The sequence below is a fragment of the Phyllostomus hastatus genome, unplaced genomic scaffold, assembly GCF_019186645.2.
Source record: "Phyllostomus hastatus isolate PE091 unplaced genomic scaffold, TTU_PhHast_1.1 phas_contig_210, whole genome shotgun sequence".
Lineage (NCBI taxonomy): Eukaryota > Metazoa > Chordata > Mammalia > Chiroptera > Phyllostomidae > Phyllostomus > Phyllostomus hastatus.
In genome coordinates this window covers 2978347-3001450 of record NW_025333737.1, presented here as the reverse complement: position 1 = coordinate 3001450, position 23104 = coordinate 2978347, and the positions used below count along the sequence as shown (strand labels likewise).

Sequence of the window (23104 nt, the reverse complement as noted above, 5' to 3'; positions counted from 1 at the left end):
GAGAAATGAAAACATAAATCCATCTAAAAATCTGTACATGAATGGTCATAGCAGTATTCAAAATAGTCAAAAGTAGAAACAACCTAAATGTCCATCAACTGATGAATGGATAAGCAAAATGTTGTATATTATAGAATATTACTCTGCAGTAAAAAAGAAATTAAGTACTACAACATTAGTAAATTTTGAAATATAATGTTAAGTTAAAAAAATCATTCTTAAAAGATCACATATTGAACGATTCCATTTTTAGTATATTAAATGTCCAGAATATGCAAATCTATAGGGACAGAAAGTGTATTAGTAGTTTCTAGGGACTAAGGGAAAGAAGGGAATGGGGGTGACTGCTAAAAAGTACAAGCTTTCTTTTTGGGTTGAAAAATGTTTTAAACTGCTTGTTGCACAACTGTGAATGTACTGAAAACAACTAGAGTATACACTTCATTTTTAAAAAGATTTTATTTATTTATTTTTAGAGGGAGGGGAAGGGAGAAAGAAAGAGGAGAGAGAAACAATGATTGGTTGCTTCTTGTATGCGTCCCAACCAGAGACCAAACCTGCAACCCAGGAATATGCCCTAACTGGGATTCGAACCTGCGACCTTTCACTTTGTGGGATGATGCCCAACCAACTGAGTCACACTGGTCAGGGCTGAAGTATACATTTTAAATGGGTGAACTGTATAGTATATATAGTACATCTCAATAAAACTCAGGGAAAAAAAGGCAAGCACACTTCTCTTATTTTATTTAAAATAAAAATGAACAACCTCTCACCTCCAATTCCATACTTCAGTAATGGATTATAGCAGAACAGAACTTCCCAATCCTTTTTATTACAGAACTCTAGGCAGCCGCTTCCAATTGGAATTGGCACTCCTTGAAATTTCTGTCATCTCCATATAGACGAGCACTTCACTTAGGGTTCTAAAGTCAGCAGACTGGTGAAAATAGCCTTTTTGTCAAAATTATACTCAATCCCTTAAATGTTTTGGTGTATAGATCCCTGAACTGTAATTCTTCACCCATGAAAGTTTCAGAACTAGTACATTTAAGAAACAAGATCTAAGCTGATATCTGACTATCCAACTATACTGTCTTTTAAAACAAATATATATATATACATACATATATCTGCATTTTATAATTTAGCCTTATAAGTAGTAAATGAGATGAATAGGTTTCATTCCCAGCTGTGATTGTAAATCACAAGTCAAAGCGTATTTTGAAGTCAAAGTGTATGTATGCGTGATGTAATTCAATGCATTTGGTCAGCACTGCTAGATCAAATCTCAGATTTCACATTAAATGCTGTACCTAGGTGCTACTTTCCCACAAATCACAGCCTGTCAGTTTTTCTATCATTCTTTCACATTTATTGAGTACCCTATTAAGCTCTGAGCTAGGTAGACGTATGTTTTACACAAAACTAAAATAGTCTCTGCTTTCAAGAAGTATAGACTTAATCCTTATTAATTTAAACTTTCCAAGTTCTATTTATTTTGATAAATTAAGTAACCCGATTTCCTCCCCTGGAACTCTTTTTATAATTATTTGGCTTGAATCCTTCTTCAAGTTCATTTTAGCAATTATGACATGCCTTTCTTCTGGGGGAAAAGTAAGGAGTATGCATCTAATCAGGTTAAAGACAACCAGAAGGCTGACTTGTGGCTGAGAAAACCAGCAGCCCACAACCAGCCAGGCTGCCATCACTATCTGAGTCTTAGTCTTATCTCTGTCTACAATGAAGGGTTAGCACGGCCAATTTCCAGACATGATTTTCTCTTCTCTTGTTGGGATGATCTGACCTCCCAAAGCCAAGTACAATAAAAGAATTTAGGCATTAGCTAGGAAGTTAAAAGAAAAAGAATGGCAGATTTTTGTTTGCTGAAACAAAATGTTCACTATGGTCTCAATGGCTACAATAAAACTCAATAACCAGGCTGTTGAGGAGCACATTTCTTAACATAAGGTAGGTCTTCTTGTTCAATTTCAGAAGCTTGTCCATTTTACATTTATAACTTAGTTGGCAAGAACCTTACTGAGTCTCATATATTTTTAGATCCCTAGCACCTAGCATTGTGCTTGGCCACAGAAGATGCTCAACTGAATGAACAGCTGTGAAACCCACATATGCAGTTTTGCATACTCTAACATAAAAACAGGAGCCAAAGGCAAAAACTATAGGGACAGTAAAAAGATTGCTGGTTGCTGGGGTTGGAAGTGGGGGGAATAAATGGATGGAGCATAGAGGGTTTTTAGGCAGTGAAAATACTCTATGATGCCATAATGATGGATACATTGTACATTTGGCCAAAGCCACAGAATGCACAACACCAAGAATAAACCGTAAGCTATGGACTTTGGATGATTATGATGTGTCAGTGTAGGACCACTGATTACATTAAATGCACCACTCTCATGGGGGATATTGATAATGGGGTGGGAGGGGAGGCTATGCATGTGTTGGGGCAGGGGCATATGGCAAATCTCTGTACTTTGCCTTCAATTTTGCTGTGAACACTTGCTCTAAAAAAAAGTCGTTGTTTTTTAAAAAGGAACCGATAAGTACATTTGGTTTTGTACAGCATAAAAGGCTTACACATTTGTTTCGGAAAGCCTTGGCACTGAAACAGTTGATCTTTCTTGGAAGGTGGGGGGATGAAACAGTGGGAGAACAGCAGTTTTAGTTCTTATTAGATTGCACCTGATTACAACCAACGGGAAACAACTCTTAAGCTTAAAGTAACTCACTGACACCTCTTTGACTGGAAACTGGTAGAGGTAAAACAGTGATGCTTACCCTCGGTTCTGTAAATCTTCTAAGTTGGAGGCATTCCATTCAGAGCCCTGTGGAACCAAAAAGACAAGGTTAGGGAGTATTAGCTAATGAACCAAATACAATACTTGAACAGGAGACTTGTGAGGGAAGAAGCAGTTTCTAAAAAGAACGCTGATATCATCACTGAATTTCCACTCTATGTGCCAGGTACTTTATATGTATGTTACCATGTTTAGTTTTCACAAACGAAAGAGTAAGAAAGGTATCTTCATTATTACTGATAAGAAAACCAACCTTTGTAAAATTAAAATAATTTCTGTTCAAGATCATATTGTTGGAAATGTGCCTTTGACCATCTTTCAATCTAAGTTAAATGTCTGTTATTCCTGTTTATTAGAGTTTTTTTCAAAAGCATGTATCACAATTTTTATTTGTGTATTTATTCATGGGCTTATTTACTAGCCCTCTCTCTTCCACTGTAATGTAAGCTTCTCTTGTTCTCTATGGAAACCCCTGTATACTGCCTGACACCTGGCAGGTAGTCAATAAACATTTGTTGAATGAACAAAGTGGCATTATTATGAATTAAACTTAGATTTTATTCTAAAGCCCTCACTCTTTTTATTGGATTATGTTGCATGTAAGGAGTGGGGGGAGTAGTGTGTGTGTGTGTGTGTGTGTAAAGAGTGAAATAGCAGCTTCTGAAAAATGAGGGAAATATGATATGCAAAATTAAGGAGGTTCTACAGATTATCTGGAAGATACACCAATTTTTTATATTTTGACACATTTGCTTTCTATTCTCCCTTTCTTTCAATATATATCTCCTACTTTTTCCCCTGAGCCACTTAAAAATAATTTGAGCATTATGATACTTCCCTTCAATACTTGATCATACATTGTTTAAGAACAAAAACATTTTCCTACATAATTCCACTTTTACAACCAAGAAAGATAATATTAATATAATAACAACCTATCACCCATATTTGAATTTCAAAATTTATCCTCAAAATATACTTTATATTCATTCCATCAAGAATCATGCTTTGGCCCTGGCTGGGTGGCTTAGCTGGTTAGAGCATCGTCTTGATACATCAAGGTTGTGGGTTCAATTCCTGGTCAAGGCACATACAAGAATGAACCAATGAATGCCTAAGTAAGTGGAACAACAAACTGATATTTCTCTAAAATCAATGAATTAAAAATAAATAAATCACACTTTGCATTTAGTTGCATGTCTCTATCTCCTTTAATCTAGAACAGTCCATCTTTACCTTTATCTTTTTTGCGTTGACATTTTTGTAGACTACAGGTCTGTAATCTTGAGAGAACTCCTCACAATCTGGATTTGATTGCTTCCTGATAACTAGATTCAGGTCAAGGATTCTTGGCAAGAATATTACAAGGCTGATGTTATGTACTTCCTACTGCATCAAATCGTGAGGCACATAGTGTCAGTCTGTCCCACTATCTGTCATGCTGACTTTGAATTGTTCATAGTATCTTTGTGTCTGGTACGTCCTTCTACTATATAGGTTTCTTTACAAACAGTCATTTTTAGGTATAAGTAATCTTTGAAGCCATGTGAATATTCTGTTTCACAATAATTTTTTACACTATGGTTTTAGCATCAATTGCTAATCTTACCCAAATCAATTTTTGTATTGGAGGTTAGAAAATGGCGATTTTCTAATTCTATCATTCCCTCTGCATGTTAGCTGGCATTTTTCTGTAAAAGAGAGCTTCGTCGAATCAATGTTTCTACCCTTCACTTGAGTGTTACTATGCCCTCTTGAATTCTTTTTGTATTTACTGTTACAGTCTATTATCATCACTTTTTTCTTTGACACTCAAATTGTCCTGAATTTGGCCAGTGGGAATATTTTCAAGCAGGCTTGTTTTGATATGACTCCACTAGCCTTTAGCAATTCCTTACTTTCTGGTACAAAAAATTCTTTCAGATTCACTTTATGAGTGAAGCCCACCATGTTTCCAAGAAGCCAGGGCTTCTTTTAGTGAAGAATGGTACTTTCTAATCAATATCTAGGCAATAAAATTAGATGCCTTTATAACTAGTGGGTATCACTACTTCTAAAATTTTTCAGTAGACAGATCTGGCAAATATTTCCAAATATATAATAAATTTATACTGGTACTTCTGATTCAAATTTAACACTGCAAGGTGCTTTCTTTCTTGCCCCTCCCCCCATCCTATTTATCATCCTACCCCACAGTGAGAACCTTGGTTCCCAACAACTCATTTGCTTTACTTACAAAATAGTTTCAAATATTATTATGCCAACACCACAACCAACAAACCTGTTAAGTTCAAATTTTCTTTGCAGTTCTCTTTTTTAAATTATACCCTACTAAGGGGTACAATCAGAGTACTATGCTTTAAAATGATTTAAATCTATCTTTTTCTGTGAGGTTATCAATTTGATATACATTTGGGTTCATTTGTTTTTGTTTGTATTCAATTTTTCCATTCTTTGTTAAAAAATAATTTTTATTTTTCAATTCCGTTCTTTTTGATTTGAGTTTTTATGAATATACAAAACTTTCATATAGTTGGAAACCAAAAGTATATTTAAAAGTAAACTTGGGCCCTGGCTGGGTGGCTCAGTTGGTTGGAGCATCATCCCATACACCAAAAGGCTGTGGGGATCGATTTCAGGTCAGGGTACACACCTAGGTTGTGGATTCCATCCCTGGTTGGAGTGTGTACAAGAGGCAACCGATCAATGTTTCTCTCACACATCGATGTTTCTCCCCCCCGCTTCCTTACTGTCTCTCTAAAAGCAATAAACATATCGTCGGGTAAGGATTAAAAAACAATAAATAAATAAAAGTAAAGTTGAAGTCCTACTCCTACCCCTATCTCTTCAATCCCCATGGGTAACCATCTTCATTTGTTTCTGGCTTATTCTACCTATGTTCTATTTTGAAGAAAATATATAAGCAAATATACACCTATACTACATCTTATACAAAAATAGTATACTACATATACATTTTTACTCTTCACTTTCAAATGTATGATATATGGTAAACCACTCCATATCATAGTTCATAGAGATCTCCCTTATTCTTTCTTACATCTGCACAGTACTTCATTGGGTAGTGATATAATAGTTTATTATACTACTCTCCTGGGAATGATGTTTCATATTTGTGGAAGCAAGATTTCTGGGTCCAGGGCAATTGTTATAGTTTTTTTTAGAGACATTGCTAAATTCCCCTCCATAGAGTTTAGAACAATTCTGCATTCCCACTAGCAATGTATGAGTGCCAGTTCTTCCAGAGCCTCGCCAACAAAAATGTGTTTAAAGCTTTTGAATTTTTGCAAATCTAGGAGGTGTGAAATGTTATCTCAGTGTAATTTCAATTTGCATTTCTTTTAAGAGTAAAAGTGAGCAAATTTTCAATATTTCAGGTCCATTTCTATCTTTAAGCTATTTATTCATGTCATTTGAAAAGACAAACATTTAAAAATGAGAACTTACCTATTTCAGAACTATGCATTCAACAGAATTTAGCATTAGAAGACTTGGTTCAAGTCCCAACTCCCTTTCCTATTGTGGGGAGTTGGACAAACTACTTAACCTGTGTTCACTTTCCTTATCTATAAAATGGAACACTTCTCCCACCCTACTCCTACATATCAAATGGGTACCTGCCTCTCAAATTGCAAGTACAGTTTCTCCCAATTCCTTCTGCTATATGAGAATACAAAGAGAACTCTGTAACCTGGGCCCTCACTTGAACATGCAGGCACCCCGATGTCAGACTTTCAGCCTCTAGAACTGTGAGAATAAATTTCTGCTATTTATAAGTCAATGAACAAACAAAGAACCCAGTTTCTCTCATATTAAAGTGGAAAAACCCTCTCTTCATTCTGAATCCTGCTCTACACACTGTCCTTTTTTCCTTCCCCCCATATCTAAGACTCACAGAAACATAATCTAATACTTTCTCCAATTCTTCATTTCCTATGTGTTTCAACCCACAGCACTGTGGCTTATGCCTTCCTTCATCACTCTTGTTAATGTTCCTAATGACCTCTTTTAATCGTCTAATTCAAGGGTCACATTTGTATCCTTATTCCATTGGTCTTCTTTCTGTGAGTATCTATTTGACATGGTTCATTTGTCCCTCCTTATGGAAATAGATCACACTCCACAAATATCTAGCTTCATGCCTGGCACAATAAAAAGGATCAACAAATGTTTGTTGAATGATTAAATGAAATAAGTAAATAAAGGACTCTGAAAACTGTCAGTTGTATACAAACACTGTCACAATATTACAAGTGGAACGTATTTTAGCCATTTAACTGTAAGGTCTCAAGAATACTACACTGAAGTTCCAGTAAGTGATTGGCAACTCATCTTTTCTGCAGACTAGGGCTCAGCTGACTTGCTTTAAAAAATATGGATGGTTCTGAAGGTATTACGCTCAACCTTAGAAAACTAGCTCCCACACCAAAGAAAGAGGCCAGAACTACAGAACACTTCAAGGAGACAAAAGCCAAGCAATAAAGGGCTGACTGGCTAAACTGGAGCCAGAGAAATGTGACCACCTAACTTCTTAATTTAGAAATTTAAATCCTCTGAGGAACTCTGTTCAGTTAGATGGAAATAACCCTGATGTGATGGGGAAAGTCCATGGCTTTATCTACTTGTCCAGAGAAAATTCAATCTAATAATCAGAAATGACACATATTGAGAAACAAAATAAATAAAAGCCCTGGCTATTGACTCAGTGAAGCCTGTATAAAGTGACTTGGGCTGTGGTTAGGGCTGCTTGGAGTTCAACCTAAAAGAACTGGAGTCACTGTGGTATAATTACTTTTCTGCCCTCAATATAAATGCCTTTCACATTAGCCCCTTAGGGTCTTCCACAGACTCAGTCTTTTTCTCTCTGCTTCTCAGGCTTACAATGACTTAATTCCATGGGGGTCTTTACTATGTTCTATGTAATTATGCAAATAATTTTCTAATCTTCCTGAAATGTAAAATGAAATCTTGGGACTACAATATACTTTTAAATAAATTCATCTCCATCTTTTCACTGTGGTTCCCCTACACTGTACCCTGGCCCAAAGACCCAAGCGACTGATTTATTTCCTGATTTATTTTCCTCAGGAAATAGCCCTGTTGAGGCCCAAATGTTCCCAGCAAAACAAAAGAGGGGAGCACATTTATGACAGATAAGAAGTGTACTGGGGTTCTGCTAAAATCAGTACGACTTGACATAATCTCCAAGAATTGCTATCCCTGTCCATATCTTCTTCATCGTATCTAACAGCCTCAACACTGTAAGCCACATTACCATGGCAACCAGGCACAAGATTTCTTTTAATTGTATCTTATACATCTAGCAGAAGGACAAAAATCATGAGTATAATGAAAAGTGTCTATTTGATTACTGTCTCACTTATTCACATATCCTCCATTTCTCTGCACCTACTGTAAAAAGTAACCACAAATTTGAGGCTTAATTGTTTTTGAAAAATAAACATTATTCTAAAAGGATGTGTAATGTTAAATCTTAAAAAAGATCAGCAGTAAAAATTCTGACTACCTTTTTTTCATGAGCAAAATTATTGTATGTGCTGCTGAAGCAAGTACCACAAACAAAATTATTGGTTGTGTGTCCAATACTCCTGTGTTTCCCTTGTTTAACTAAGAAAGTTGTCTGCCTTTCTGCAAAGGGTCTCCGTTCACATCTAGCTTTTTCTCAGCCAAATCGGACAGCCTCCAGGAGAGCTGTTGATATTGAGATTTGGTTGGTCAAAGGCTTCCAACTCAGAGAAATAGTACACTCTTAAGGGCGTGGAAAAGCTTTTTCTGGAAATACCCTGGCTTCTAACCAATGAATCCTCTCTTCAGATTTTCTTTAAACTATGCTCTACACTTTTATTCTCCATACCAGCTGGATACTTCACCAAATAAACATCTCTGTGCAGTGCATCACAGAGCTGAGCATTCTTCCACAGGGAGGGGAGAAATCCTGCTGACTCCCTTCACACAATCTACTTGCGCTCCAGGCATGGCAGCTACGTACAAGATGAAATGACTTTGCAGAAAATTAACACCACCATTCGCAGCTTGGATAAGACCTCTTTTCCCGTGTCAATTGCTGGGAAAGCAAGCAGAGCAGAGACTCACTGGAGAAGATAGAAGTTTGGACACAGGACATGCTGGTACAAAGGGAAGAAGCCATCAAGGAAAGAATATAATAAGATGTTTAGACAACCTGTTCATCTACTTATTTCACTGGATGAGAGTTAAATTTCAGGATTCTCTAGTTTTAAAGTTTTTCCCTCTCAAATAAGAAAAATATTCACAGTACAAAGAACATGTTCATTCTCTTGAAAACACAGTTGTAACTGAAGCAGAAAAGATTTTCCTTTTTTCAAAAATATTTCCTTTTTTCAAAAACAGCTATATATTTTAAAAATTAATAAAGACTGAAAGGCAGTATTATATAATAAAAAAATAACAGAGCTCATCTCTTCGTGACAATTATATGTTATTCATTGTTAAACTTTTCTAAGTTTTCTACAGTGGACGTGAATTATTTTTGTAATAAGAAATTTATAGTCGATTAGAAGGTGTAATTTGGGAAGAACTAAATTGTTCTTTCCGTTTAAAGTACCATTAAAATTTGTTTACATGTCCTTAAAACATACCCTTTGAAGAGATGGGTAAGGAGAAAGTTCTTTAAGGGGTGGTAGCAGAGAAACAGGGAAGTATGACTGACATTAAACAGGGTGACCAGTCAGATACTGACTGTATTTGATATTCATGTCTATGTACTTTTAGGTTTTAAAATCCAAGATCCAAGGCCAAGTTAAGTTTACAGCTTTGGTCACTTACAAGCATGAGCTATTTGTGGCTACGGGTATTAGCCCTTCATAAAAATGTCACATGAAGACAGTTGGGGGCAGGGTCCATTTGAATGAATGACTCATACATTTTCTATAGATAACACAAAAATTCTTTCCGACAACACAAGAGCAAGGAATACCTGAGCCCTTGTGGAAGTATACACAAAAGACAGCAAAGCCAGGTGCTTTACAAATGGAAAGGTCAGTGACAGCTTTGCAGAATTATCCACATCCAGAAGTTGCAACATACATTGGTCAAGTTAAAGTAATGGAAAAGAAGCTCCCTTCCAGGCTCACAATTTTTCATGAGTAATTTCACAGCTATATACCACTATGAGTCACTCTATAAGCATGAACACTCGAGAGTGTCACAAGTTAATTGAGGGCACAAACCTTCCATGACACAAAGTCTGACTGCTTGGTGAAATAAAACTCTTGAATACTCAGGGTGAGATGATGCAGTTTAGTTTCTGTGTGTGCATTTCTTCTTCTTCTCTCCTATTTCCCAGCTTCTAATCATTTCACAGTACACACATGTCCTCATAAGAGAAATGATGTGAAATTCAAATCCATCAAATTTAGTTCCTTGTTAGCATTTTTGGTCAAAGTGTACAGTAAATGGAAACAAAAACAAGGATCTGGCATCTTCCCACCCTCCACTCTCCAATTTTAATTGTCCTTGTTAACTCTGTTCCCACTATTATGCACAGATGAAAACTGGAACTCTTAACATTTGGGAGAAATATGCATCTTAGGATTTTAGAAGCTTTCTTAATCCATCTGTCAGAGAGGTTTCCTTGGGCTAATTACAGGTTACTGATTGTTCAAGAACCACGAAGAACAATTTTAAGCTACCAAACTTTTGGTAATCACAAAAGTATTTGGGGGACTCAAAATGTAGCTACAAGGTTTAAAATGCTTAAAAGTCCAATAGCTTCTCAGCTGTAAGTTGTTCCCACTTGCTCTGTTTGGATATATCAGACCTTAAGACACATTTGGCAGATTTGAAAGAGTGACCTAAGCAGGGGAGACCAACCTGTGGCCCAGGATGGCTATGAATGTGGCCCAACACAAAATCATAAATTTACTTAAAGCATTATGAGATATTTTTGTGATGACAAGTTGCAATGTATTTAATGTGTGGCCCAAGACAGCTCTTCTTCCTGTGTGGTCCAGAGATGCCAAAAGGTTGGACACCCTTGCAGGATCGTGCTATTTGGATATACTGTAGAAAACTATTATGGACTGGTCCGCTTTTGACTTTGACTACTATGAAGAACAGATGAGATATTTAATAACCCACACGGAAGAAAGACCTGATTTGTAGCATCTGCCAATTTCTTTGGTGTAAATTTTCCCACCATAGTCAATTTTATGATGCCACTGAGTGAGAAACTGGGAACAGATGAGCAGAAGCTCACCATTAAACATTTCTACCATACAATAGACATAAACAAACTTAAGAGCATAGAAAATAGCAAAAGAATTAGAAACTGATGAGGTTTGAATATCTATTAACTTTGTTTTTAGTGTAAGTTACATTTTATTTAAATATAATACAAATTAACAGCTGTACCCCACCCTCCATGAGTTAGGATGGACTAGCTTCACTACACCACTCAAAGCAGCCCCAAACTTACCAAGAATACGTGCTCAAATATCTGTGTAGGGCTGTCCATCTGACCAAGGATCACTATCATTTCATTATCTATAAATTCCTTGAATTCTCTCAGGTTACACACCATCTGCATTTCCAACTCAGTTCGTATCTGAAACAAAGATGACATATTATACTCTCTGTAAAGTCCCTCTGTACTTTCAATCACTCACCATTTCTAGCCCAACCCTTATACCACTCCTACCTAGCCTTGAAACAACCAGGACTTAAGGTCTCTTACCTCTTTGGATGTGATATTCTCCAAATCCTTCTGCATCATTATCTCTCTTAATTTGGTTTTAATTAGTCTTTCTGTTCGCTCACGTTCAGTTGGTCTAAGAAGAGAGAAATGGTGATTTTTCTTAGGCAGGAATTTAACTGAAGTTAATGAATGCGCCATTTGATTATATTTCCAAGTTGGCAGGATTTGCCTCTATTACCCTTAAATTTATACTCTGGAGGAATGTCCAAAAGAAAACAATGCTTTTTAAAGTTTCTTTTCAGAATGTATAGAATGTAAACATGTAGAAATTATTACCTGAGGAGGTTGTACATGTATAGAAGTCCTTAAATATATTCATGTATGTAGATCCATAAAGTAGTAAAGACAAATAGGCTATATTGAATGTAATACTTTAATGACAGACCATAATCCATATTTTCCCATCCATATTTTACCACTTGCTGAGCTGGGTAGGCCAGTGCTGTAGCATAAAATACCACTTAATATCCATTATTCATTCATTGGTATGGTTCGAGAAGATAGGAAAGAGGGAAGAATGATTTCTGCCCTTTTCAAGGAGGCAAATTCTCTTCCAAAATAGGTTTTCAGGATTAACTACCTGGAGTACTTCTATCCAAAATGCTTTCATTTTTGCAAAAGCTCTCATAATATCTTTGTGAAATTGTTATTATTGTTATCCTCATTACAGATAAAGGAAGTAAACAGCTGAAGAGTTAAATGACATCCCAATGATCACACACACACTGGCAGGAGAACCAGAACTCTCAGCCCAGCCTAACACTCTACCTGCAGGATTATGGTGCTTCCTTTCATCTTCTGATTCTTAAAAATAAAATTACATGTAGTGTCTCAGTTCGATTCCCAGTGAGGGTACATGCCTGGGTTGCAGGCCATGACCCCCAGCAACCACACATTGATGTTTCTCTCTCTCTCTTTCTCCCTCCCTTCCCTCTCTAAAAATGAATAAGTAATTAAAAAAAATAAAATTACCCTTGGAACTTTAATAGGAAATCAACCTAGGAAGCTGATTCTCCGATTACTAGACAGGTATAGGTTCAATGTAACTGGATGCTTTTCTCTAAAAGCATTATTTCATATTTTGCAGAATTTGAGTGAGGCTGACAGAGAGCACTTCTGTCTCATCTTACCCCTCCTACCTACTCAAGAAAGGTATCTGCTCTGTACCTCCTTATTTGGAGATGGACATGGACTAAGCCTTCAGGCATTCTGCCTGCCCTTGCTGCCTACAGCCTTATCACTGGCTGCAAAAATAGCTTCAGTAATCTCCAAAGATGGATGTTCTGACCCCACAACCTTGGGGCTCCCTACCACTCTGGCTTTTAGTTTCTCATGAACTCTGCAGAATACAGCTAATACCTGTGCCATTTTCTTGTCATTCAGCCAAGGCCTCCCTGTCTTGACTAGAATTAAAATTCTTAATCATGCTCCCCACCATTTTTCCTACATATAGATAATGGTAGAAAGTATACACTTCAGTCTTCTATTAAAGAGAAATGTTGATATAAAAATATTTTAGCACATGTATGCATAGTTTAGATTCCCTAGTTTAGCAATCTTTATCCAAATTCTTCACACTTATTTGAGGCAGAGTAGTTTGGGAGCAGACACATCTAGGTTTTAATCCCAGTCCTACTACTTACTAGTGATGTGAACTTGAACAAATTCCTCCCTTTTTCTGAGTCTCTTCCCTTTCATATAAAATAAGCACAGTAATAACACCTGTCTCATGAGGTTCTCCTGAGGATTAAATGAGATATGCTGTATGAAGTGCATGGCATAGCATTAGACATAAACCAGAGGCACCACATATATGTTCCCTTGTTCCCCTTCCTTGGATTTTAAAACATAAACTTTATTCATAGTAGAGCATTTAAGTCCATTTTGGCACACAATCTCTCTGTGTTCTCAGCATTCTTTTTAAGGTTTTTCTAGTCAACTTAGGAAGGAAATAGGAATGGAAAAAGCATTACAACACAAACACATTTTCTCCCTCAATCTCACCGAAGAAAAATTTGGGAAATACATAAAAACAAAAGAGACTAAAAATTCTTATCAGAGACAATCATTATCAATACGGTAACTGAGGGCTCAAAGTCTTTTCCTATGAACAGATAAAAATTTGTTTATTAAGTTATCTTAAAATTGGGATTATGGTGTACATACTAAGAACTAACATTTAATGAGTCTCTACCATGTGCCAGGGACTACATTTTACATTATTTCTTTTGTAAAAAGAAATACAGAGAAATTATGGTCGATTTTCTTTTCTTTTTTTTGTACTATAATTTCCAAATTTTCTCTAATAAAATCATGAAAAATAAGACATGTTTTCTCTCTCTTATTTAAGTCTGGTTCAGGATGTCCATTTTTGAGTCAGATGTGACATCCATTCCTCTGATACCTACCAATCAGCTGTGAAGCAGGAAATCAGTAACATTTCCCAAGACTCTGAAAGCCAAACTAACCCTTACATTTTTTGTTATTGTGGGATCTTGAAAAGACTAAGGCTAATGAAGAAGAGGTCCCAGTGCCAGTAATACCCTATGCAAAAAAGCTTCCACTGATTGTCTGTTCTGTTCACACAATTCTTGGAAATTCCACCTTACCTAGTCAAAAATCACTTATTAATTGTCTAAATTAAGCATTTAAGCATTTTAAAATTAAGCATTTAAAAAATCATGAACTACTTTGGTATCACATTAGGAATCTGTAGATGAAGATTTGTAAGGTCAGATAGTATAAGTAGCTACTCTTCTTTCCCAGCTACAGAAGAGCTTGGAATTGCAGAAAGATCAATTCAGAGCAAAATAAACATCCTGATTAATTTTCAAAGCAGGAACTAAGTGTGAAAAAATGTCTAAAATTGTCACATAAGTTTCAAAACACAGACCTAAAAAAGAAATAAATATGAGCTCCACCTTAGGCCTTTATTTAACTCACAGCACACAAGGGAGATTTGATAAAATCTTACTGAGCCAGACTTAACAAGGTAAAGGTGGGCTTTACCTTGTTAGGTGAAAGACAGGTGAAATTATAAAATTAAAAAAAATTCTGAACAGAAATCAGTTTAGAATTAGAGTAACAACCTAGGCATTCTTTTTAAATTGACTAGAACATCTTTTTAAAAGGTTCTCTTTGTCACTAATTTGCTTACCAAATGTTTCTTTCACAGATAATGCAAAGGTAGACTTCAGCTATTGCAATTCTTATCTATGGAGACTGCACTATGCCCAGGAGTGAAACTCCTAAGGCCTCTGCAGACAACAGAAAGAACAGGGTTCTTCATATGGGAGTTGTGTAGTATAGACAATGACTAATATTGCTGGCTAATCCCCAACAGCAGAGATTAAGGAGGAACATGTTGCTTATGATATCCTAGGACACAACAGAGAGGACTTCCATGATCCTCAGCAAGCTGACTTACATGTCAGTGAAGAGAGCTGGAGAGTCGGGCCGGTGGGACTGAACATCTTGCATGGCATTCCATTCATTGACTGATGACTGATCTGAGTTGATATGGCTCTCATAATAACTCACCCAGGTGAGAAACAGGCTGCCTGGGTAGTAGTTATGCATTCTGGCCACTTCACAAGCCTTGTGTAAACTCTGTAGTGCAGACCTGAAAGATATGCAGGGAAATGAGCACTGTAGAATTATGGGGTACCAAAAGGCCAGTAATTCACATGACCCCAAACTGTTCCAATTTTTAAATCCTATAGAATTTGGCCTCTGGAGAATCTACTCCCTGGAATTCAAGATTCTCTGATTCTGATTTTAGTATACTATTTATCAAAGCAATCAAATAGACATATGAAAGATATGAGGCATTATTCAGGTGGGGGTAGAGGAGAATAGGAACTGACAACCCAACAGTGAAAAGTAGGTCCAAGTACCTATTGAACTCACGGCTCCACAATAGGAAGAACGCTGTGGCTATGCTATATCACCAGACAGTTACAGATCGCAACCATTTACTATATAAAGATTTGTTTCCCTTGGCACAGAATCATGTTACAGCATACATTTCCTATGATTCTGGGAGGCTCCACAAAGATCACATAGACAGATGTCCCTAAGCCTTGAGGACATGTCCTTTAATGTCCAGGAAGTACTGCTCTAATGACATTTAAAATTCTTGGTGTCTTAGTCTCCCAGTTTCTTTAAACCATTTATTCATACACTTGAGCCACCTTCTAAGAACAGCTCTGGTTATTCTTATACTAATTAAATCTCTGACTCTCAATTCAGGAACCCAAGAAGAGTAAACAAAACTGAAAAGTACCTTTTGGTTATATACTTGGGAAAAGCCAAAGACAGAAATGCTAGAAAGTTAGTTACACGAGAGCAGGGATCTAAAGTCCCTCCTCAGAGAAAAGAACAGTATGAGAGAATTTTATGGCCAATCCATTTACATCTTTTTCTTAAGAATGCTTTTTAATTTATTTTTTCTCTCATAACAAAAGTGATCCATGCTCACTTTAGAAAATTTAGGGACCTGTGGTAAAAGGCAGAAATTTATAGCTAATTAAGACATTTCATTTAACAAGTACTAACTGTGCTCCAACTATGAACTAGGCATTCTTTTAGGCAATGTAATCCAGCTGCCCAGAAATATCTGGTGGTCAAGGTTTTGGTATAGATCTTTACAGTCTTTGTCTATGCATAGATCTATAATAAAGATATGACCATATTCTGGACACTATTCTAACATATTCTTTTCTTTTTATACTTCGTCATCAACATCTTTCCATGTCAATAAATGTCCTTAACTAGATAATTTTTTATGGTTATATACTTAGTAACATGAATATATCTTAATTTAATTCCTATTTTTCAGACATTTAAATTGTTTTCTATTTTTCACTATTATTGGAACACTGACATTCTTATAGTTAAAATTTTTTGCACACACCCATGACTATTATCTTAGGATAAATTCTTAGAAACAGAATTACTAGGTCAAAGGGCATGGGAAATGATAAGGCATATTGGCAAATCATTCTCGAAAAAGGTTGTGGTAGTTTATTCTCCCATCAACAGTATGTAACAATGTCTGTTCCATGAGTCCTTGTCAACCCCATATAATGTAAATTAAAAAATAATATCATTATCAATTTGACATGGAAAAACCACACCAGTCCATTTCTATCAGGGAAACAGAATTTTCTTTAAAAATATTTTCTACTATTCAAAGTAAGTCAGATTCTCAGGGAATTAAGTCAAATTCAGAGAATTCTCAGTGAATTTCATTTTATTACATAGAATCAAAGGTAAGGGCCAGCTTAGTGCAATGTATAGGATATTCAATGTATGTTTTCTTTATTGGGGAAACACGTTTCAAAAGCATATGCCACACACCCTAAAATACACTCAAGGCTTAGCCACCTCAGATACTTCAGCTGCCTGACAGTAGTGGGAGGCTGCAGTAAGTATCCTCCTGTGAAGGAGACACCTAGTTAAATGCTCCTTTGGTCTGTACATCTTCTGTGACTTTCAGTTCACTTCTCTCCATGTGGTACACCAAAGAAAGTTTATTCTGCAATTAGATAACAGAGCTAGGACTAGTCAGTCTACTTTAGAACATCCAAGTTTGAACTAAGGTTATTACTGAATCTTCACTGTTTTAAGAATTTAGACTGGTTTATATACTTCTCCCTAAAATATAACTGAAAACACTGTCACTTATGGGACCTATGCTGTTTGGTTTTACTTGGTACCTGGGGACAGACAGGTCAGTTGCCTTTAACTGAGCCTTAGTCAAAGGCAGTCATAAGTTTTCTATGAGATATTTATCTATGAAATATGCCCTGAATCTAAAAATTTGGTCTAAACACATGAACCGAAACTCTATCTCAATTAGTACATGAAATGTTAAGACTGTTAATTGTTCAGTTGACTCTGTTTTAGAATCCCACCCACTTCATGCCTCTCAATCCTGTTATTCAGGGGTAAATTATCTCCCTGGAATCTTTTTCAGGCTCCTTTATTTCTTGTTTGGCTTGCATTCTCTCCATTGTGTTCCCCATGGGGACTTATACTACAAAACAGGCAACTGAATGAGGAAATAAAACTCAAATCCCCAATCAGGGGACAGACATCATTCCCTGGTTATATTATATAATTTTTCTAGATAATCTAGAAAAAGAGAGTAAGAGTCTACTTTGTTTAAATATAAGAGATAGTTGAAGACCAGTTATGTAACTTCTCTAAAACCTGTTTTCTCATCCATAACAAGGAGCAAATAATACCTCTTGGGGAGTTGGTATAATGATTAGATATAATTCATGTAAATAAAGCACTAGGCACAATGCCTGACACACAGAATAAGTAACCCAAAAGTGTCAATACACCAGCTGATGGTTATTAACAAGTACAATGTTTTTTTCTAGGCTTTATTTGCACTATGCAAACTATCTGGGAAACAGTTGCCAGCAATTTAAATGGAAGAATCTATCTATAAGGTAACTTCATCAAAGCCATCCCTGATTATCTTAAGTTGAAAGCTAATGCATAGTAGTAGTGTGATGTTTAGACTTGCCTCTACACTGCTACTAACTTAGTCAGTGTGTCCCTATAAAATTCACTTCCAACTGGCTCTCTAATCTGTTATGTACCTTCCAGTGTAAGCCCACCTCTGAATTTTACTTGTTCACCAATGCTCAAGGCCTTCTACTGTGATAATTTGAAAATTAAACTACTAAGTTATATTTAACTATTACAGCCACACAAACAGATCACACATAATCTATACACACAGATCATCAGCATTTTTGTAAAGAATTGTACTATTTCAAATACTGCTTCTCACAAAATACTGCTCCAATAACATATTTTAAAACTTTCATAGAGATATTAAAAGTCCTCTTACCACATTGCCTGCACAGATACAGGTTTGAATATGTGAACTCTGTTGTCCGTTGATACGCTGAACCCACTAAGGAAAAAAGAATTAAGACAAAAACACACAAATGAGAGTGGGTTATTTTCAATTGTGAGTTTTCAAGGTTGTTTCCAAGGTACTAACTACTGGTTCAGTAGAAGGCATCAACAAATTGTCTGATTTTATTTGCTAAGCAGAATGAATGGACTCCCACAATGAAGTTAGGGAATCATAACACATCCAGTTCCCCAGGTGTAGCTATGGACAAGCTGTTCTGCTGTATATTTCTATTTGGAAGTCTTGTGGGTTCATAGCAAACCTGACCCTGGTTTTATAAACTGGAGCAAACATCTTGGTCTCTTTGGGACACATTCTAAAAACACCAGGGGTGGGGGTGGAGGGTCACTAGAAGAAACTGGCACAGAAAAGGGGTTATACTGTCGGCTGACAGCTGGCAGAGGCAGTGAGAGGTTATATGAAACAGAACATATCATCCTCTGGGAAAGCATTGCAACAGTCCCACATGCTCAGTTTAAAGAGTGAGCCAACAAACTAGTTGCTCTTTGTTTGGATTCTTACCATAGTCGGCCTAGAAGAACAGAAGTGAGAGGCCTTGGCAAGTTGCATGTTCACTCCACTTTACAAAACAGAGTTTAAAAGAACTCATTGAGCTGCTGACATGACAATTCAGTTGGGCTCAGTGGGCCTCCCATTCAGCTGAATGAATGAGCACTAAGATAGAACCCTACCCCTTGGCTTTCTGTAGGAAGATAAAAAGGGAAACCTCTTACCCATCACCATCCAAATGAATTAGCGTGTCACTCCAGAGAGGCAGGACTAAGCCCATGGTACACGTGCTACTGCAAGACAAGAAATAGTCCCTAAGTTCCTTTCTGTCATTCTAGGCAGCAGTTCTGTTTATTAACTCTTCCAACACAAAGAATAAGCCTCTAAGCTGATTCTAATCTAAGTGTTAGAGTGGAGAAATTTCTATTATATTACTATTAATCCAGTGTATGTGCTCAGAAGCTGTTTTAAACAGGTGGTTAGTTAAGTCCTTAAATATTTAAGGACCTAGCTCCCCATATTGCTGTCTTGCAAATGGCCACTGTCTAAAAAATCCAGATGATTTGTTGACTTGAAATTGGCAGGTCTCAGCCCAAAGTCATAGTAACCAACTCCAAGAATTTTTTTTAATGTATTAAAAATAGACAGTATTTTCACATAGTTCAAAAATCAAAATACTATAAAAAAGTATACATTGAGAATCAAGAATTATTTCTAATGCCAAAAACCATTGCTTGTTGCTTAAGACCTCTGACCATGTGATTTGCTCAATTCCAATTCTGAGGTTTACACAGACTTACTGAACCCCAGAATACACTCAATAGTTTAAATGGGAAAAGGAATGAAAATATGAACACAGTAATCAATAATGGCTTGTGATCACATTAAGAGAGACAAGAGACACAACTTAAATACAACAGTGCTTGGTGACTGTGCACTGAACTAGCACTGCTGAAATGGAGAGTCAGTAGGAATGTCAACAACCAACAAAAGGGTAGCCCTACTATGGTGTATTAAAATATTATTTAAATCACACAAGGAGGAAACTAAGTTAATGGAACAGGTAGAAATAGGAAGCCATGGACTCCCAGTTGTATGCTGTATGACATTGCTTCTCTGGACAGTTGTAACCTACCGCACACCTCCACTACTTTTTCTCCTTAAGACCGCCTTACACCGTTTCCCCCTCTATCCAGTCTCCCAAAGGCTCCTATACCCTCTCCCTGCCAATGTATCTAGAAGAGAAGCATGGTATAGTAGAAAGAACCTTGGATGTGGGAAGTGGAACAGCAAAGTACAGTTAAGAACACAGGCTCTGGAGTCCAATGGGTTCTGGAACCTGAGGTCTTGCACTAAATGTATCAATAATCTTAGGCAACTTATTTAATTGCTTTGTGCACCAGATTCCTCATCTATATTGGGCTGTTTTAAACACTAAACTAGATAACACATTAAAAAGCATTATGGAGCAATTATGCTATGCCAAAAAATCTGGATTTGTTCTCCTTCAGTACTTCAATTCCTTCTGACAAGTTTTTTAACCTCTCCCAGCCTTAATTTCTTCATTTTAATATGCAGGTAACAAAAACTACCCTCAGAAAATTATCATGAAAATATAAAATATTTAAAGTGAAACAGTATGTATTAATGTACTGATACATAAAACAAATGTTGACTATGAATCTATACTGGGTGCTCTAATATAACTGAAAGTGATTTTGCAGGGAGGGAGATATTATGAGAATGTATTAAAAACAACATGAGGAATACCAAGCTTTAACTTTTGGAGTCATTGCAGGGCTAATGAAGGCCATATACTACTTGAGCTGTGTCTAATGATTTCCATTGCACTTGTGGGCCTGTTACTCAACACTCCACCAGTTTTTCCAGAGTTCAGATGATTCAAATCAAGACCGAAACAGCTTATCCACATTGGAACCCTAGGCCTGAACTCCAGATGCATGTTTCTCATGCCAGAATTTGGAAGGGAGGAAGACAGCTCCACCACTATTTTTGTTGAGTAGAGGAGTGCAAGGAAAATTTGTTTTGAAAATGAAATCGCTTCCTAAGGTGGAGTGCAATTAGTTTTAGTTTTTTGTTTTATTTTGGCTAAGTGTTTAGCCAGGTTCCTAGCAACAACTGCAATTTGGGTATAAATATGAAGGGTTAATAACCTACTGATAAATCTAGAAATTAAGCAACTACAGAAGAAGATACAGAAGGTGAACTTGTGACCAGACACCAGTTAATTTTGGACAGATGACACTGACATGTAGAAACCACATAACACATTTTCAGTTTGTATTTAGGTTGGAATGCTTTTTTTACAGTAAGAAATAGCTTTTTTACACAATAGGTAAGGGAGGCACACCAATATTTTTATCCAGTTTACTTGGAATCTTAGCACATTTTCCCCATTATAATTACTTATTTTATTACTCACCCATTCAGTAAGTATTTATTGAGTGACTACATGTACCAAACATTTCAAGGTTTTGAGGTTACAAAGAAAAATAAAAAAAAACAACACCATAAAGCCTTATTATTTTATAACTTGAAATACACCCAATGAAATTTGGAAACCAAGGTTATGCTCTGTATTAAAAACTGTATTATTTAAAATACACACAACTCAAAGAACTTGTAAATAGGTTAAATGAACTGCTATAACACATCTTGGAGACTATGTGGGAAGAGTATGTCATAAGCAATGTGTTCTACTTTGGTTTAACACTGCTCTGAAACATTAACTTTTTCTATTGTCCAATACAAAATGATACAAATTCCTTCAACATCAACTGAGATAAAAATGATACTGGATTACCTGAGCACCATTTTCTCTCAAATAGGCAGCATTTCTCTTACTGTCCAAGAAGCTCATTCAAACAGAGGATATATGGGAATATTTTTTAAAGTATATTTTATTGATTATGCTATTACAGTTGTTCCATTTTTTTCTCCCCTTCATTCCCCTCTGCCCTGCACTCTTCTCCCATCAGCATTCCCCCCCACCTCTTAGTTCATGTCCATGGATCTAAGTTCTTTGGCTTCTCCATTTCCCATACTATTCTTAACTCCCCCTGTCTATTTTGTACCTACCAATTATGCCTCTTATTCCCTGTACCTTTTCTCCCATTCTCCCTGCTTTCCCTTCCTGCTGATAACCCTCTATATGATCTCCAGTTCTGTGATTCTGTTCCTGTTCTAATTTTTTCTTAGTTTGTTTTTGGCTTTTTTCTTGGTCCAGTTGTTGATAATTGTGAGTCTGTTGTCATTTTACTGTTCAAAGTTTTGACCTTCTTCTTTTTCTCAGATAAGTCCCTTTAACATTTCATATACTAAGGGCTTGGTGATGATGAACTCCTTTAACTTGACCTTATCTGAGAAGCATTTTATCTGCCCTTCCATTCTAAATGAAAGCTTTGCTGGATAGAGTAATCTTGGATGTAGGTCCTTGCCTTTCATGACTTGGAATACTTCTTTCCAGCCCTTTTGTGCCAGAAACTTATCTTTTGTGAAACCAGCTGATAGTCTTATGGGAACTCCTTTGTAGGTAACTGTCTCCTTTTCTCTTGATGCTTTTAAGATTCTCTCCTTGTCTTTAATCTTGGGTAATGTAATTATGATGTGCCTTAGTGTGTTCCTCCTTGGGTCCAATTTCTTTGGGACTCTCCGAGCTTCCTGGACTTCCTGGAAGTCTATATCCTTCTCCAGATTGGGGAAGTTCTTCATTATTTCTTCAAATAAGTTTTCCATTTCTTGCCCTTCCCCTTCTGGCACCCCTATGATTTGGATGTTGGAATGTTTGAAGTTGTCTTGGAGGTTCCTAAGCCTCTCCTCATTTTTTAAAATTCTTGTCTCTTCATTCTGTTCTGGTTGAATGTTTATTTCTTCCTTATGGTCAAAATCATTGAGTCCCAGTTTCCTTCCCTTCACTGTTGGTTCCCTGTATTCTCTATTTCACTTTGCATAGCCTTCATTTCTTCCTCTATTTTACCATCATACTCAGCCATTTCTGTGAGCATACAGATTACCAGTGTTTTGAACTGTGCCATT

The 23104-nt window shown here is 36.5% G+C and overlaps 1 protein-coding gene across 4 annotated transcripts in view; it reads right to left on the bottom strand.

Annotated features, from left to right (window-relative positions):
• The window catches only part of SSH2 (slingshot protein phosphatase 2), a 249703-nt gene that overhangs the window by 24599 nt on the left and 202000 nt on the right, over positions 1-23104 (bottom strand). For 3 of the 4 annotated variants that reach the window (XM_045837587.1, XM_045837590.1, XM_045837589.1), the window contains 6 exons: positions 19273-19341; positions 18470-18535; positions 15026-15220; positions 11578-11671; positions 11320-11448; positions 2803-2849 (listed from right to left, as the gene is read on the bottom strand). In XM_045837587.1, coding sequence (XP_045693543.1) covers positions 2803-2849; positions 11320-11448; positions 11578-11671; positions 15026-15220; positions 18470-18535; positions 19273-19341 — 600 coding nt within the window. The remainder of the gene's footprint in view (positions 1-2802; positions 2850-11319; positions 11449-11577; positions 11672-15025; positions 15221-18469; positions 18536-19272; positions 19342-23104) is intronic. The other variant, XM_045837588.1, reaches the window with a different exon arrangement.